The sequence below is a fragment of the Acanthochromis polyacanthus genome, chromosome 24 (assembly GCF_021347895.1).
Source record: "Acanthochromis polyacanthus isolate Apoly-LR-REF ecotype Palm Island chromosome 24, KAUST_Apoly_ChrSc, whole genome shotgun sequence".
Taxonomy (NCBI): domain Eukaryota; kingdom Metazoa; phylum Chordata; class Actinopteri; family Pomacentridae; genus Acanthochromis; species Acanthochromis polyacanthus.
The window spans coordinates 426198-443550 of NC_067136.1; the positions used below are offsets into that span (position 1 = coordinate 426198).

A 17353-nucleotide genomic window follows, 5' to 3' on the forward strand; every position below is an offset into this window, starting at 1 on the left:
CATTACTGAGCCTCCTCCATGTTTCACCGTAGGGACAGTGTTCTTTTCTTCGTATGCTTGGTTTTTGAGTCTATGAACATAGAGTTGATGTGCCTTACCAAAAAGCTCCAGTTTGGTCTCATCTGTCCAAAGGACATTCTCCCAGAAGCTTTGTGGCTTGTCAACATGCATTTTTGCAAATTCCAGTCTGGCTTTTTTATGAGTTTTTTTCAGCAGTGGTGTCCTCCTTGGTCGTCTCCCATGAAGTCCACTTTGGCTCAAACAACGACGAATGGTGCCATCTGACACTGATGTACCTTGGCCTTGGAGTTCACCTTTAATTTCTTTGGAGGTTGCTCTGGGCTCTTTGGATACAATTCCAACGATCCGTCTCTTCAATTTGTCATCAATTTTCCTCTTGCGGCCACGTCCAGGGAGGTTGGCTACTGTCCCGTGGGTCTTGAACTTCTGAATAATATGAGCCACTGTTGTCACAGGAACTTCAAGCTGTTTAGAGATGGTCTTATAGCCTTTACCTTTAAGATGTTTGTCTATCATTTTTTTTCGGATGTCCTGGGACAATTCTCTCCTTCGCTTTCTGTTGTCCATGTTCAGTGTGGTACACACCTTTTCACCAAACAGCAGGGTGACTACTTGTCTCCCTTTAAATAGGCAGACTGACTGATTATGAGTTTGGAAACACCTGTGATGTCAATTAAATGACACACCTGAGTTAATCATGTCACTCTGGTCAAATAGTTTTCAATCTTTTATAGAGGTACCATCATTTTTGCCCAGGCCCGTTTCATTAGTTTGTTTTTTTAAATAATTATGTTAATCAACAATTCAAAAGTAATGGCTGTTTTTGATTATTTAATTTTCAATAAATTTTTATTTATTGTTACTTTTGTGAGTTTCAAGTGATTTCAGTGAGAATTGTGGGTTTTTCCTTCTTTAACTGAGGGGTACCAACAATTTTGTCCACGTGTGTATTTTTGACCAGGACATGTCCTTTAACTCGCACATAAAGCAAGTCTGTAGGACTTCCTTTTTTCACCTGCGTAATATTGTAAAAATCAGGAACATTCTGTCTCAGAGTGATGCAGAAAAATTAGTTCATGCTTTTGTTACTTCCAGGCTTGACTATTGCAATTCCTTATTATCGGGTTGTCCAAATAGTTCTCTCAAACATCTACAGTTGATCCAAAACGCTGCTGCGAGAGTACTGACAGGAGTTAGCAAAAGAGATCATATTTCCCCTATACTTGCTTCTCTTCACTGGCTTCCTGTTAAATCCAGAATAGAATTTAAAATCCTTCTTCTGACATATAAAGCTCTTAATAACCAATCTCCATCATATCTTAAAGATCTGTTAGTACCATATTATCCTAGTAGAACTCTTCGCTCTCAAACTGCAGGCTTACTTGTTGTTCCTAGAATTTCTAAAAGTAGAATGGGAGGCAGAGCCTTCAGTTATCAGCTCCTCTCCTGTGGAACCTGCTCCCAGTTTGGGTTCTGGAGGCAGACACCCTCTCTATTTTTAAGACCAGGCTTAAAGCGTTCCTTTTTGACAAATCTTATAGTTGGGGCTGACTGGGTGACCCACAGGAGTTCGGCTTGTGTCTTCATTGCACAGCTGACTCCCTCTTGGACGTCCCTTCGTTCTGCCCCTAGTCATGCTGCTATAGGCCTATAGGCTGCTGGGGGACTTTTCTTGACGCACTGAGCCCTTCTCTATCTACCTTTACATTTAATATGTATACCGTTATTGCAGTACATTCACTCTGTTTCCCCCTGTGCTATTTCTCCGAGTGTCCCTGGTCCCAGAGCTGGATGCTTCAGATCTGCGGTCGATGTTCCACCAGCTGGTCCAGTCTCCATCATGTCCACTGTGGGATGCTGCTGCTGACCTTCCTCCAGCCCTCTGCTTCCAGCTCCCCTTTTCCACCAGTCAACTCTGCATCGCCTTCACTATACTGTTATGCTAACTTACATACTGTTTGAATTTTACTGCTAGCTATATATGGAGTATGTTTAATGTCAGAGCCGTACATCATCAGAGTAAATCATGAGTCAGTTTTCAATGTTAACTTATACTTTGTCTGTGTCACATATCCTGACATGCATGTATCCAAATGTGTGTTGTGTTTTCCGTGCTTTCCCACCCCTCCCTCTTCTCCCATCCCTCCCCCTTGCCCTCCTCTGTCCCTCTCAACCCCCCCGGCCAGCAGGCAGATGGGTCCCCCCTATATAGAGCCGGGTTCTGCTCGAGGTTTCTTCTCTGTTAAAGGGTGTTTTCCTGCCACTGTCTCCTTTGGGCTTGCTCTGGGGGTCAGGCATATGGGTTCTGTAAAGTGTCTTGAGACAATTTGACTGTAATTGACACTATATAAATAAAATTGAATTGAATTGAATTGAATTGAATTGAATGAGAGCATGGACTCCACACAGCTGCTGGGTTTTGTAGGGAGTTGATGATAATTTTTACATTACAAAGGAACTGATTGATCTCAGGAGTCTAAAGGGGACAACAAGTGGTGAAAACATTTCTGAAGCTGTCAGATACAGTTCACATGATGGGACTTAAATGGAGAAGCTGTGTGGAGTTCCAACAGATGGAGCTCCAGCTATGACAGAGCAGCACAAAGGAAGGATCTCTGTGGTAAAGTGGAGGTGAGGCTGTTAAAATGCTCTTGTTGCAGACCAAACCTGTCCCTTTGGTAGGCTGTAGTCTGTATGTGTGAGGTGTAAGAAGAAGTGCTCACAGCGGTAGTGTGACAGAAGAAGAACGTTGAAGCTGAAGCAGGGCGACATGTACGGTGCAGTGACAGTCATAGAGATCAGAAGTAGAAGCCAGTGTATCCTGGAGAAGCTGTATGTGTGAACAGAGAGCTGCAGAGTTCAATAAAGTCCTACCATCTCCACCATAGAGTTGGTCCAGACTCTGAATACAACTTGTTACCAACAGAGAACCATGCTAAGCTAAGTGAGCTAGCGCTACCCGAGGCTGTCCAACTACAGAAACCAATGAACCCTAGTAGGTAACGCTCTGTATCGTCCACAAAGAAGTCCAGCTTGGACATGTGATGAACATAACTGGAGCATGAGGGCTCTACCACAGAGAACTTCAAACATTCCTCTCTGACATTTATGCTGAATATGAGGACCTCCTCTACCATTCTGATGAACGTCGGCTAAGTCTTTGCTCTGTGCTGCAGCGGTTTCATTCCCTGAGACCAGAAACCGAGCAGTTTTTAAGAGAGGAGGACTGACCTCTTCATGAGCTGAGTGACCCTCTGTGGTTGTCAGACTTTAGTAGATCTTCCTGATCATCTCAACACACTGAACAACAGCCTACAAGGCAGAGACCAACTCGTGGAACAACTTTATGAGTACATGAAAGCATTCTGTGTGTGTTGGGGAAAAATTACTCACTTTCTCATGACTGAGGTGTCCCCTCAGCTGTTATTTAATGACATCCCAAATGCCGGTGCGTCTGCCAGCTGCAGCCACCCTAAATCAAGTGTAGGTACCAATTCACCCCAAAATACTCTACAAGGGGTCACCCCTGACCTATGGTTCTCCTGAATTGAGGATGCAAACCTGTTTATGCTTTCTCTGTTCCCAATCTGACCCTGAGACAGACAGACGCTTGGTAAGGATAACATGGGGATAAAAGACAACTATCTGGCTGACGACATCAGAATAACAAGGTCATAGTGCTGTATTGTTGACCAGATGGAGCCTGAGCTAACTTTCCTGTCTCCATATTTGGAGTGTAACAGAAACATGGCATGCCTTCCAGAATGGTAGAAGTACCCAAGGCCAGAGAGACTCCTTAGAACTGATGCTGCCAGTGCTCACATCACTGTTACTCGCTGCATCATTTCTCCTGATATCAGTAAACCTTATTCTCAACATCAGCCATCTGAGTCTCCAGAGTGTCTCTGAGTTTGCCTCCTGGTTCTTCTTTCGACATCACAGAATTCTCTAACAGTGTGAAGCTGTGAATCTTTGAGATACAACTTCAATGTTGAACAATGTTCAGCCTCTAATGAGTGGTCCAGTTCTTTGTATATTTTTCTGTTTGTGGCTCTCAGGAAAAAGTTTGGACACCCCTGTTTAAGAGGTTTCCTGGTCATAACTGACAAAAACAAGAGCAGACTCACCATTTCTTTGACTTCTCTTCCTCTCAATGCCAAGCAGATTGCAGCTCTCTACAAAGTCAGATACATCTGGATACAAGGACCGGCCACATTAAGACAGTTTTTTAAATTTATTTTTAACACCTCTAGTGCGGTGCAGGACGTAAACACTAACCTTCACAGGATGAACAAAACTTGTAAAATTATCGACTTTGTCAAAGTAAACTCAGAAATAAAATCAGCTCAAGAACTTTCAAAGAATTATAAATGTTCTATGAGCTGAAGATGAAGGAAAAACAGTGAAAAATACAGAAAGTTCACATTTCTAAGAGCAGCTCTGCAGCAGAAACAGGAACCTTGACGACCACAGAGCTGCTGGTTTCCCTTAACAGACTCAGAGAACAGAACGCCCCGATAACTACTGAAGATTATCTGACTGTGGTGGGAAAAACATTGAAACAAGACAGAGACAAACTGAAGAACAACCAAAAAATACAATAAAAAAACAGAGAAAACAATTGAAATAGACAACCAGAAACGACACAAAACAACCACAAAAAGACACAAAATATCCAACAAAATATGCAAAGCAAACAAAAAGGAGACACAAAATGAACACAAGGACAGAAAACAACCAAATCAAGGAGCTGTTTGATGCACTTATTGGTCATTCATCAGAGTGAATAACTGACTGACATCCTTCAGCCTCGTCCCTTTACTGGTTCTGACCACAGTTCAGTGGTTGAAGTCTGCAGAAACCAAACCTCAGTCTGATTTCCTCTCAGATAAACCACTGTCATTTACAGACGGTTTGTTTCCACCAGCATGAAACGATAAAACCAAATTTGTGTTTTAATTAAATCTTTATTGATACAAGTAATCTAATGGAGACACAGGGTCTCATTATCAAGAGAGATTTGTTCTCCAATAACAACAAAACATTGAGTCACTGACAAACAACACTAAGGGACCTGAACTAGACAATAAAACAATAAAACACTGAGTTATAGACAGACGAGTTCATGACAAAACACATCATAGACATCAGAATGGATGGACACCAAGCAGTAAAGTTACAGAGTAAAAACACTGAGAATAATTACAAGTCCTAAGAGATGATCTTTCCATGGTATTTCAGAGATGTTTGAAGTCCACCAGGGGAATCCAGTTGGACAGATTCAGACTCTGCTGTAGTGAGTTCCAGGTTGAAGCAGCAGAGGAAGAAAAATCTGTTTTTCTGAGCTCAGGTTACGGTGAAAGTAATGAAGTCCTGGAAACACGCTATGGTTGAACTGTTTATGTGACATGAAGGAGGATAAATCTGTGGGCAGCAGACCAAGGATGGGTTTGTAAATGAAATGATACCAGTGGAGAAGTCTGTGTGTGGACAGTGATGACCAGTTAAACCATGGGTGGACCAAAACATCCATGATGCTGCTGTCTACAACATGGACCAGGTCCCTGGGAACATGGACGAGTACAAGGCTGCCTCAGAGAGATCAAGGAGGTTAAACAGCGTTATGGGATGAAGCTGGAGTCACAAATGGAGCAACCCAACTCCAGACGACTGAGGCAGGGACTACAAACATCACCATGTACAAAGTAACACCCACACAGGTGAACATCCACACCTTTCTCCCTGATGATCTGAACATCTTCTGTTAGGAACCAGATAGAGAACCCCAGCAGAGAACATACAGCAAAGGCGGGGGCTGGCTGAAGCAGGTTTATTTGAGGGAGAGGGGGATCGGAGGGGAGTGAGGAGACATGATGGGATGGTGAGAAGAACCAGGAAGGGACGGTGAAGAGCGGACTGGGGACGGAGAGGTGGAGCCAGGGATCGGCGGCCAGTGAGGGCCCCGGGAGGACAGGAGTGCGGCGGCAGGGAGCAGGTGGACGCCCGACGGCGGGGGGCAGAGGGCAGGCTTGGGTTCCAGGAGGGGGGAAGTGAGGCACAGGTGTTTTCGAGACCTCAAAGCCTCGGGGTGGGTCGGTCACTCATGTGAGGGACAGAGGAGGGGATCTGGAGCGAGGCACGGGGGGGATCAGGGGGAGCGGGAGGAGGTCCGGGTAACTGGGTTGAACTGGAATGCGGGAGAAGACAAGAAGGAATTAGAATTACAAGAAACATGGTTCAGAGATTGTTCAGAGGCGAGAGGTGAACTGACTGCGTAAGCAGAGTTTACGATCTGGCAGGGTGTGAAAGGTGAGACCGGTTCTTATAGCTGAGGTGTAATCATCAGGATGATGCACAGCTGCCCGGATTCTGCGGAGGCGCTGATTGCCGAAGCGGAGACAGCCGTGAGGCCGTACTCCGCTTCAGCAACAGCAGGGAGAGCGAGAGGGAGAAGGAGAGGGAGAGAGAGAGAGGGAAAAGGGAGAGAGGGATGTCAGGTGGGGGTAGAGGAGGAGGGGGCCCTGACATCTTCAATGCTTGTTTTGACTTGAACACCATATGAATCGACTTTAGGACCAGATGGGATTATTAGACACATCCTGAAAGTCTGTGCTGACCAGCTAGCATCTGTGTTTACGATATCTTCATCCTCCCTCTGTTTACTTCCTGTCCTCCATGAACATCTACCACCCAGTAGCCCTGACATTGGTGGTGATGAAGTGTTTGGAGCGGCTGGTCATGAACTTTATCACCTCCTCCCTTCCTGACACTCTGAACCCCTGCTGGTTGTTTTTCCACCCCAACAGATCCACAGATGAGGCCATACCCTACCTGCTCCACACCGTCCCCCCCCCCAGGACACCAGGAGGACAAACTATATTAGGATGCTCTTTGTGGAAAACTCATCATTCAACACTAAAGTCTCCTCCAGACTGGATTCCAAGCTGAGAGACCTTGGACTGAACCTCTTCCTGTGCAGGTCCTCTGCTTCCTGTCCAGCAGACCACAGAGGATCTGAGTGAGCAGCCACACCTCATCAACCTTCACCCTGAACTCTGGAGCCCCCCAAGGCTGTGAGCTAAACCCCCTCCTGTCCTCCCTGTACCCCCATGACTGGGAGGCCACATGAGAGAACGGCATCTTCTTGAAGTTTGCCGATGACATTGCTGTGGCGGGGCTGATCTCCAACAACGATGAGAGGTTCTGTTTGAAGGACATCTCCATCAGATAGAACCTCTCATCAGAATTGGAGATCAGTCACCTGGAGGACCACCTTAACAAACTCCAGCTGAATGTCAGCAAAACAGAAGAAACGATTTCTGGACTTCAGCAGGAAACAGCCGAGGAGCTCCACTCCAGTGATGATCAACAGGTGGAGAGGGTGGACAGGTTCAGGTTCCTCGGGGTCAGCATCTCTCAGGATCTGACATGGACACTCCACATCAGCCGACTGGTGAAGAAGGCCCATCAGTATCTCCACCACCTCAGAAGTCTTCAAGCTCCCCATCAGGGTTCTCTGGAAGTTCTACACCTGCTCCATAGAGAACATCCTGGTGGGTAGCATCACTACCTGGAGGAGCAGCTGCACCAAACAGGACTTCCCGTCCCTCGGGAGGGTGGTCCACCCACCTGCAGGACATCCACAACAACTGGTGAAGATCCTGAAGCAGTCCAGTTACCATGGAAACAGACAGATTTCCTGCTGTCTTCAGGTAGATGCTTCCACTGCCTGAAGGCCAACAGAAAAGATGTGGAGGAACTTCTTTCCTGAATCCGTCCACCTTCTGACAAGAACTAGAACCAGGACTTTACTGGACTCACAACAAACACACTACACTCTTATTCAGTGTTGGGCAGTAACATCACTACAAATAGCGTCGTTAGTAGTTTAACTACATTTTTCTGTAACGACGTGATAGCGTCGTTGTTTACAAATCAACAAACGTTTCTACAGCTTAGCTGATCTTTTGGTCATGTAGCGCGGTAGCGAACGCAAAAAGCTACATTAAAAATGATGAATGTTGAACTGCTTGAAGCGGAGCTTTCTGCTCTGCTGCAGTGTCATCTCACACTTTTAAGGATCAGATAGTGACATCATCTGTCATGCAACGGCGTGTGTGAACCCATGCAGCAGGCGTGGACAACAGGATGAATTAAAAAACAAACAAAAAAAAAGTTTTAATTCAATTACAGAGAATAATTTAACAGAAATTCATAATAAATAAGCGGGAGGGAGAGAAGGCAGGAGGGAAAACTAAACCAAATTGACAAACTAAAGGAGGGCCAGAGGGCTGAGAAAAAGCTATAGAATAAAGTAAAACTAACTAAACAAGAACAGATCCGAAGGCCGAAGTAAGGCTAAATAAATTAACTAAAGTGAGGGAAAGGTGGCTTACAGTTAGTCTGGGTTATGGAGGACGGGAGAAGGCTGAGTAGGCTGAGCAGGGCGGGGAGTGAAATGATGGCCGGGAGCTGGCAAGGTATCCAGGGGAGAAGCAACGGGGTCCGAGGCGTGGGGCGTAGAGTAATAATCCAAGAGGGAAGCAGAGTCCGGGGGGAAACGTCTAAGAGACGGCAACGGCGTGGAGCAGGTAGCAGAGTGCATGGCATGGCGGGGAGAGTGAGTCAATAATGTAGCATCAGTATGGTGGAGAGTGCCAGACTTTATGCTGCACTGATTACTGATTTGCAGCGGCTGTGTTGTTCTACACAGCCGTAAGTCCTTCAGCTAATGAGCCGGCTCGCTGCAGGCAGAGGAGCATGACATCATCTCAAAACGCCGACATGTCTGTGTCGACCAATAGAAGCGGAGGAACTGTTAACGTCGTCATTCAACAATCCCTTGCACTGGATCCACACACACAGACGCTCGCTTCAGTTCACTGAGAGATGGCAGAGAAGGAGTCAGAGTCACCGTGGCCCTACCTAAATAGTTATCAGTTTTTGTGAAAAAACGGAGAAAAGTCGTTTTCAGATGCCTACGGTGCCAGCCCAAGGCGAAGTTTCTGTCAACTTCAAAGACGTCAAATACAAATCAGAGAACCCATATACAGGTGACTACCGAATATGCACAACCAGCAGCAATTAGCTAACCACCACATGTCAACCGCAGTATAAGATGCACACACAAACGAGCTACTTTTCAACATCTAAAATTCGCGTGGCAGTAAATTAATTAAATTAAGCGTAAGGTTGTGGTGGCAGTGTGTGAATGTGTATAAATTGGGGGATTAAATAATTAAAATGATACATATAGGAGGGAAGAGGTATGGGAGAAAACGAGGTAACAGTAAAACCAAAATCTGTCTTCTTCAGTATTACTGTTAATGGCTGAGAAAAATAACAGAAAGGGAAACAAAAGTGACGGCATAAATGATTAAATATCTTAATCTTACACTCAAGACCAAAACTGAGTTAAGTAGTAGTGGATACAGCACTTTGGGAAAGCATTGAATGATTTTACATAGATATTAGACTTAAGAAATAAAACTTGATTTAATACCCAACGTGAATACCCAAATTATGTATAATATTGTCTTACTATAATATTGCTTACTTTATATGGAAATGATATCAAATGTAACCTATTATACCCTCCAATGTAAGTGGTGTGTTAATATAAGCTACTGCAACTTAATTATCAGATACATTATGTCTGCAATACAAACTAAAAAGAAAATCAAAACAATGATTTCTAATGTAAAAAGGTTGATTCATTTTAAATATAGCTCCACATATTCCTCAGTGTATCAACTTACTGAGAACAAAAATGATGGTTTAATAATAAACAAGTCAGCATTTTCTTGTCTCCGTTTGACTGACTTCATTAGTCCCTGAAATTTTTTGGTAAGAAAAAAAGTAACTTGAATGTACCCGTTAAAGTACGGCGGCCCGCGGGCGGGACGTTTTTTTTATCGGTATACGCTTTTTTAAAAATAGCAGGACACTGCAAACACGATTATACAAACACTATACACACATAGAAAGCTGAGATTCTCATGAATCCGCCGGTATAAACCACTTTCAGATGTGATTACCACAGCGGGTAATATAAACACATTTATCCAACAAACAACAAGTCATGTAAACGTGCACAGCTCACCTGTCGACGCAGTTTGGACGCTCGTTTCTGGTCATAAAAGAAGATAATCCACAAAAACCGGCCAGAACCCAAGCTTAGCCATCCAGAGGAAACAATCCAGTATAATACTTTGGCCAAAACATGTCTCGAAATAGGTAAAAAATCCAGAAAACGATCGGCTCCGTGCGCGTGCACACGGCGCGTGGTGGCGCTGTGCGTTTCATATTCACTGCATCTTTCTATTATAACTTTATCATACACGGTCCTATTTTCTTTGTTCGCGATTCAAAATGGATACTGGAGACTTCTCTACCGCTTCAAACCGAACTTCAACCAATCAGGTGACTCGTTTCCGCCTACTTCGGCGATATAGCCAACCATGGCCGAGTCTGACAGATATCGATTACATCACTTGATTGACTTGTTTCTCAGCAAATCACGCCGGAGGAAACGTTAGATTGACAGGCCTGGTAGCCAATGAGCTTGCTGAATGGCTTGAATATAAATCCCGCCTCTGCCAGCGGCTTTATATGATATTTCATTCGTGAGCTCCGGGCTCCACCTGCTGTTTCTCTGTATTCCTCTCAATCTGTGTGTGTGATCGACACTGAAGCCTATCTGAAGTGATTTTTTGAGTTCTTTATGAGTTTTTGGAATGAAAATAATGTGAAAATTAAGTGAAAATGAATTTATACCATTCTGTAAAGAGTGTGCACAGTGTATAAAGATCGTATCCAACATTGACAGGGGCGGAGCATATCAGTACAAATACATGTGTGAAACACTCATTTCTTGTAGTATTGCTCTGAAATTTTGACCTGAACTATGTAAGACCCCAGGCTTTTGCAATATTGTGTTTTCAAGCTCTTACAGTGCTGCCACACTGATTTTCAGGTGTTTTATTAGGGAAAAAATGTAGGCGAGAAAAAAATTCATCCTAATTCAGTGTGTGCCAACATGAAATACTCTGTGCCAGTAGCACCTAGAGTAATTCTGACTGCACTGGGTGAAAATTCAGGTTGTCAGCTTTCAAATGAGACCCCAACCATGCATGTACTCCAAACAGTTCAAGAACAGCATTCAATTTACTTTCTGTAAATCTCAGTAGAAATTTCGGGCGGAAATTGCCTGGACCTTAAAGGGCTACTTTGGTCATATTGCTGTAGCTTAGCTTGCTACATTTCTGTGGGTCATAGCTTCAGTGTAGTAAAGCTTGATTTAACACGGAGTAGCTGCTAGCTTAGCTCATTACAGTTTCCAAGTAGCTTGCCCAACACTGCTCTTATTACATGTTACATACTACATACATACACTTCATACATGCCTTTAGCACATTTCGACAAACTTGGTCATGTTGTGTCTCTTTGTTGTAGTTTTCAGTCTGTTGTTGGTCGTGTTGTGTCTCTCTGTTGTAGTTTTCAGTCCGTTGTTGGTCATGTTGTGTCTCTCTGTTGTAGTTTTCAGTCCGTTGTTGGTCATGTTGTATCTCTTTGTTGTAGTTTTCAGTCCGTTGTTGGTCATGTTGTGTCTCTCTGTTGTAGTTTTCAGTCCGTTGTTGGTCATGTTGTGTCTCTCTGTTGTAGTTTTCAGTCCGTTGTTGGTCATGTTGTGTCTCTTTGTTGTAGTTTTCAGTCCGTTGTTGGTCATGTTGTGTCTTTGTTGTAGTTTTCAGTCCGTTGTTGGTCATGTTGTGTCTCTTTGTTGTAGTTTTCAGTCTGTTGTTGGTCATGTTGTGTCTTTGTTGTAGTTTTCAGTCTGTTGTTGGTCATGTTGTGTCTCTTTGTTGTAGTTTTCAGTCTGTTGTTGGTCATGTTGTGTCTCTTTGTTGTAGTTTTCAGTCTGTTGTTGGTCATGTTGTGTCTCTTTGTTGTAGTTTTCAGTCCGTTGTTGGTCATGTTGTGTCTTTGTTGTAGTTTTCAGTCTGTTGTTGGTCATGTTGTGTTTCTATATTGTAGTTTTCAGTCCGTTGTTGGTCATGTTGTGTCTTTGTTGTAGTTTTCAGTCCGTTGTTGGTCATGTTGTGTCTTTGTTGTAGTTTTCAGTCTGTTGTTGGTCGTGTTGTGTCTCTTTGTTGTAGTTTTCAGTCCGTTGTTGGTCATGTTGTGTCTCTATATTGCAGTTTTCAGTCTGTTGTTGGTCATGTTGTGTCTCTATATTGCAGTTTTCAGTCTGTTGTTGGTCATGTTGTGTCTCTATATTGTAGTTTTCAGTCTGTTGTTGGTCGTGTTGTGTCTCTTTGTTGTAGTTTTCAGTCCGTTGTTGGTCATGTTGTGTCTCTATATTGCAGTTTTCAGTCTGTTGTTGGTCATGTTGTGTCTCTATATTGCAGTTTTCAGTCTGTTGTTGGTCATGTTGTGTCTCTATATTGCAGTTTTCAGTCTGTTGTTGGTCATGTTGTGTTTCTATATTGTAGTTTTCAGTCCGTTGTTGGTCATGTTGTGTCTTTGTTGTAGTTTTCAGTCCGTTGTTGGTCATGTTGTGTCTTTGTTGTAGTTTTCAGTCAGTTGTTGGTCATGTTGTGTCTTTGTTGTAGTTTTCAGTCCGTTGTTGGTCATGTTGTGTCTCTTTGTTGTAGTTTTCAGTCCGTTGTTGGTCATGTTGTGTCTCTTTGTTGTAGTTTTCAGTCCGTTGTTGGTCATGTTGTGTCTTTGTTGTAGTTTTCAGTCCGTTGTTGGTCATGTTGTGTCTTTGTTGTAGTTTTCAGTCTGTTGTTGGTCATGTTGTGTCTCTTTGTTGTAGTTTTCAGTCTGTTGTTGGTCATGTTGTGTCTCTTTGTTGTAGTTTTCAGTCTGTTGTTGGTCGTGTTGTGTCTCTTTGTTGTAGTTTTCAGTCTGTTGTTGGTCGTGTTGTGTCTCTTTGTTGTAGTTTTCAGTCCGTTGTTGGTCATGTTGTGTCTCTCTGTTGTAGTTTTCAGTCCGTTGTTGGTCATGTTGTGTCTCTTTGTTGTAGTTTTCAGTCCGTTGTTGGTCATGTTGTGTCTTTGTTGTAGTTTTCAGTCCGTTGTTGGTCATGTTGTGTCTCTTTGTTGTAGTTTTCAGTCTGTTGTTGGTCATGTTGTGTCTTTGTTGTAGTTTTCAGTCTGTTGTTGGTCATGTTGTGTCTCTTTGTTGTAGTTTTCAGTCTGTTGTTGGTCATGTTGTGTCTCTTTGTTGTAGTTTTCAGTCTGTTGTTGGTCATGTTGTGTCTCTTTGTTGTAGTTTTCAGTCCGTTGTTGGTCATGTTGTGTCTTTGTTGTAGTTTTCAGTCTGTTGTTGGTCATGTTGTGTTTCTATATTGTAGTTTTCAGTCCGTTGTTGGTCATGTTGTGTCTCTCTGTTGTAGTTTTCAGTCCGTTGTTGGTCATGTTGTGTCTCTTTGTTGTAGTTTTCAGTCCGTTGTTGGTCATGTTGTGTCTTTGTTGTAGTTTTCAGTCCGTTGTTGGTCATGTTGTGTCTCTTTGTTGTAGTTTTCAGTCTGTTGTTGGTCATGTTGTGTCTTTGTTGTAGTTTTCAGTCTGTTGTTGGTCATGTTGTGTCTCTTTGTTGTAGTTTTCAGTCTGTTGTTGGTCATGTTGTGTCTCTTTGTTGTAGTTTTCAGTCTGTTGTTGGTCATGTTGTGTCTCTTTGTTGTAGTTTTCAGTCCGTTGTTGGTCATGTTGTGTCTTTGTTGTAGTTTTCAGTCTGTTGTTGGTCATGTTGTGTTTCTATATTGTAGTTTTCAGTCCGTTGTTGGTCATGTTGTGTCTTTGTTGTAGTTTTCAGTCCGTTGTTGGTCATGTTGTGTCTTTGTTGTAGTTTTCAGTCTGTTGTTGGTCGTGTTGTGTCTCTTTGTTGTAGTTTTCAGTCCGTTGTTGGTCATGTTGTGTCTCTATATTGCAGTTTTCAGTCTGTTGTTGGTCATGTTGTGTCTCTATATTGCAGTTTTCAGTCTGTTGTTGGTCATGTTGTGTCTCTATATTGTAGTTTTCAGTCTGTTGTTGGTCGTGTTGTGTCTCTTTGTTGTAGTTTTCAGTCCGTTGTTGGTCATGTTGTGTCTCTATATTGCAGTTTTCAGTCTGTTGTTGGTCATGTTGTGTCTCTATATTGCAGTTTTCAGTCTGTTGTTGGTCATGTTGTGTCTCTATATTGCAGTTTTCAGTCTGTTGTTGGTCATGTTGTGTTTCTATATTGTAGTTTTCAGTCCGTTGTTGGTCATGTTGTGTCTTTGTTGTAGTTTTCAGTCCGTTGTTGGTCATGTTGTGTCTTTGTTGTAGTTTTCAGTCAGTTGTTGGTCATGTTGTGTCTTTGTTGTAGTTTTCAGTCCGTTGTTGGTCATGTTGTGTCTCTTTGTTGTAGTTTTCAGTCCGTTGTTGGTCATGTTGTGTCTCTTTGTTGTAGTTTTCAGTCCGTTGTTGGTCATGTTGTGTCTTTGTTGTAGTTTTCAGTCCGTTGTTGGTCATGTTGTGTCTCTTTGTTGTAGTTTTCAGTCCGTTGTTGGTCATGTTGTGTCTTTGTTGTAGTTTTCAGTCCGTTGTTGGTCATGTTGTGTCTCTTTGTTGTAGTTTTCAGTCCGTTGTTGGTCATGTTGTGTCTCTTTGTTGTAGTTTTCAGTCCGTTGTTGGTCATGTTATGTCTCTGTTGTAGTTTTCAGTCTGTTGTTGGTCATGTGTCTGTCTGTTGTAGTTTTCAGTCTGTTGTTGGTCGTGTTGTGTCTCTTTGTTGTAGTTTTCAGTCTGTTGTTGGTCATGTTGTGTCTCTGTTGTAGTTTTCAGTCTGTTGTTGGTCATGTGTCTCTCTGTTGTAGTTTTCAGTCTGTTGTTGGTCGTGTTGTGTCTCTCTGTTGTAGTTTTCAGTCTGTTGTTGGTCGTGTTGTGTCTCTTTGTTGTAGTTTTCAGTCTGTTGTTGGTCGTGTTGTGTATTTTTGTTGTAGTTTTCAGTCTGTTGTTGGTCGTGTTGTGTCTCTTTGTTGTAGTTTTCAGTCTGTTGTTGGTCATGTTGTGTCTTTGTTGTAGTTTTCAGTCTGTTGTTGGTCATGTTGTGTCTCTCTGTTGTAGTTTTCAGTCCGTTGTTGGTCATGTTGTGTCTCTTTGTTGTAGTTTTCAGTCCGTTGTTGGTCATGTTGTGTCTCTTTGTTGTAGTTTTCAGTCCGTTGTTGGTCATGTTGTGTCTTTGTTGTAGTTTTCAGTCCATTGTTGGTCATGTTGTGTCTCTTTGTTGTAGTTTTCAGTCCGTTGTTGGTCATGTTGTGTCTTTGTTGTAGTTTTCAGTCCGTTGTTGGTCATGTTGTGTCTCTTTGTTGTAGTTTTCAGTCCGTTGTTGGTCATGTTGTGTGTCTTTGTTGTAGTTTTCAGTCCGTTGTTGGTCATGTTGTGTCTCTTTGTTGTAGTTTTCAGTCTGTTGTTGGTCATGTTGTGTCTTTGTTGTAGTTTTCAGTCCGTTGTTGGTCATGTTGTGTCTCTTTGTTGTAGTTTTCAGTCTTTTGTTGGTCGTGTTGTGTCTCTTTGTTGTAGTTTTCAGTCTGTTGTTGGTCGTGTTGTGTCTCTTTGTTGTAGTTTTCAGTCTGTTGTTGGTCATGTTGTGTCTTTGTTGTAGTTTTCAGTCTGTTGTTGGTCATGTTGTGTCTCTCTGTTGTAGTTTTCAGTCCGTTGTTGGTCATGTTGTGTCTCTTTGTTGTAGTTTTCAGTCCGTTGTTGGTCATGTTGTGTCTTTGTTGTAGTTTTCAGTCCGTTGTTGGTCATGTTGTGTCTCTTTGTTGTAGTTTTCAGTCTGTTGTTGGTCATGTTGTGTCTCTATATTGTAGTTTTCAGTCCGTTGTTGGTCATGTTGTGTCTTTGTTGTAGTTTTCAGTCTGTTGTTGGTCATGTTGTGTCTTTGTTGTAGTTTTCAGTCTGTTGTTGGTCATGTTGTGTCTCTGTTGTAGTTTTCTGAGTCTTTGTGTGTTTTTCTGCTCTAACATCAGTGATGAGGAAACAGTGAGTCCAGTCCAGTACTTTCTGAGTCACACTGAACAAATACTGAGTCACTTTGTTTTCTGGAGTCATTTAATGGAATAATTTGACAAATATTCACATATATTTTGAGAAACTTTAAATTATTTGTGAAACGTGGAGTCATTTTAAGCCATTTTGTTATTTAGAACACATTTTTTCCCCAGAACAAACAAAAATATGCAAAATTAGCACAGAGAGACAAGAAAACAGAAATAAAAAAACCCCAGCAATGATACAAAGTGAACGCAAAGACAGGAAACAGCACAATTACATGATAAAATAAACACACTTTCTGATTGGAGGATCCTGAGTTCAGCTCAGAACTGATGCTCCGTGGTCACAGCAGTGATGATGTCATCATAGTCATCATCCAATCCCTGCTCAGCCTGTGTGGGCGGGGCCATCACCATGGAGACAGGAAAGTCATTTCCTGCAGTCAGAGAAGATCAGAAAGAAAATAATTTATCAACACATGAAGAGTTCAGTTAGAGACAGCTGTCAATCATCAGAGGATTGATTGACTGATTGATTGATTGATTGATTAACAGGTCAGTGATTGATCAGTACCTGTAGCTCTGTGTCGATACAAAGACACCATGAGGCCAGTAGAGATGAAGTATGGACAGAACACCACCAGGTGGCAGAGCAGCCTGAAGACAAGATGGAGGGAGGAGGAGACAGGGGGCGGAGCTGAAGAAGGGGGAGGGGCTGAGGAAGGGGGCGGAGATGCGGAATGGGGCGGAGCTGAGGTTGTAGGTTTACCTGAAGAGAGAAGAGAACCTGATCATGTGACTCTTTCTGCTCATTTCATGTTTATTTTCAGTCATTCTGTTTCTGTTTGTAGATGTGATTGTTGTGTGTCTCTCCTCATGTTGTGTGTCTCTACTCATGTTGTGTGTCTCTACTCATGTTGCGTGTCTCTACTCATGTTGTGTGTCTCTGCTCATGTCGTGTGTCTCTCCTCATGTTGTGTGTCTCTCCTCATGTTGTGTCTCTCCTCATGTTGTGTGTCTCTGCTCATGTTGTGTGTCTCTCCTCATGTTGTGTGTCTCTCCTCATGTTGTGTGTCTCTCCTCATGTTGTGTCTCTACTCATGTTGTGTGTCTCTACTCATGTTGTGTGTCTCTACTCATGTTGTGTGTCTCTCCTCATGTTGTGAGTCTCTCCTCATGTTGTGTGTCTCTCCTCATGTTGTGTGTCTCTCCTCATGTTGTGTGTCTCTCCTCATGTTGTGTGTCTCTCCTCATGTTGTGTGTCTCTCCTCATGTTGTGTGTCTCTCCTCATGTTGTGTGTTTCTCCTCAT

The 17353-nt window shown here is 42.9% G+C and overlaps 2 protein-coding genes across 3 annotated transcripts in view; both read right to left on the reverse strand.

Annotated features, from left to right (window-relative positions):
* The window catches only part of LOC127532610 (high affinity immunoglobulin epsilon receptor subunit alpha-like), a 175850-nt gene that overhangs the window by 71096 nt on the left and 87401 nt on the right, over positions 1-17353 (reverse strand). The gene's annotated exons all lie outside the window — the stretch shown is intronic.
* Positions 16258-17353, reverse strand: part of LOC127532603 (high affinity immunoglobulin gamma Fc receptor I-like) — a 70271-nt gene continuing 69175 nt past the window's right edge. Inside the window, exons 8-9 of the mRNA XM_051944573.1 lie at positions 16617-16767; positions 16258-16479 (exon numbers count right to left, since the gene is read on the reverse strand). Coding sequence (XP_051800533.1) covers positions 16367-16479; positions 16617-16767 — 264 coding nt within the window. The 3' untranslated portion in view covers positions 16258-16366. The remainder of the gene's footprint in view (positions 16480-16616; positions 16768-17353) is intronic.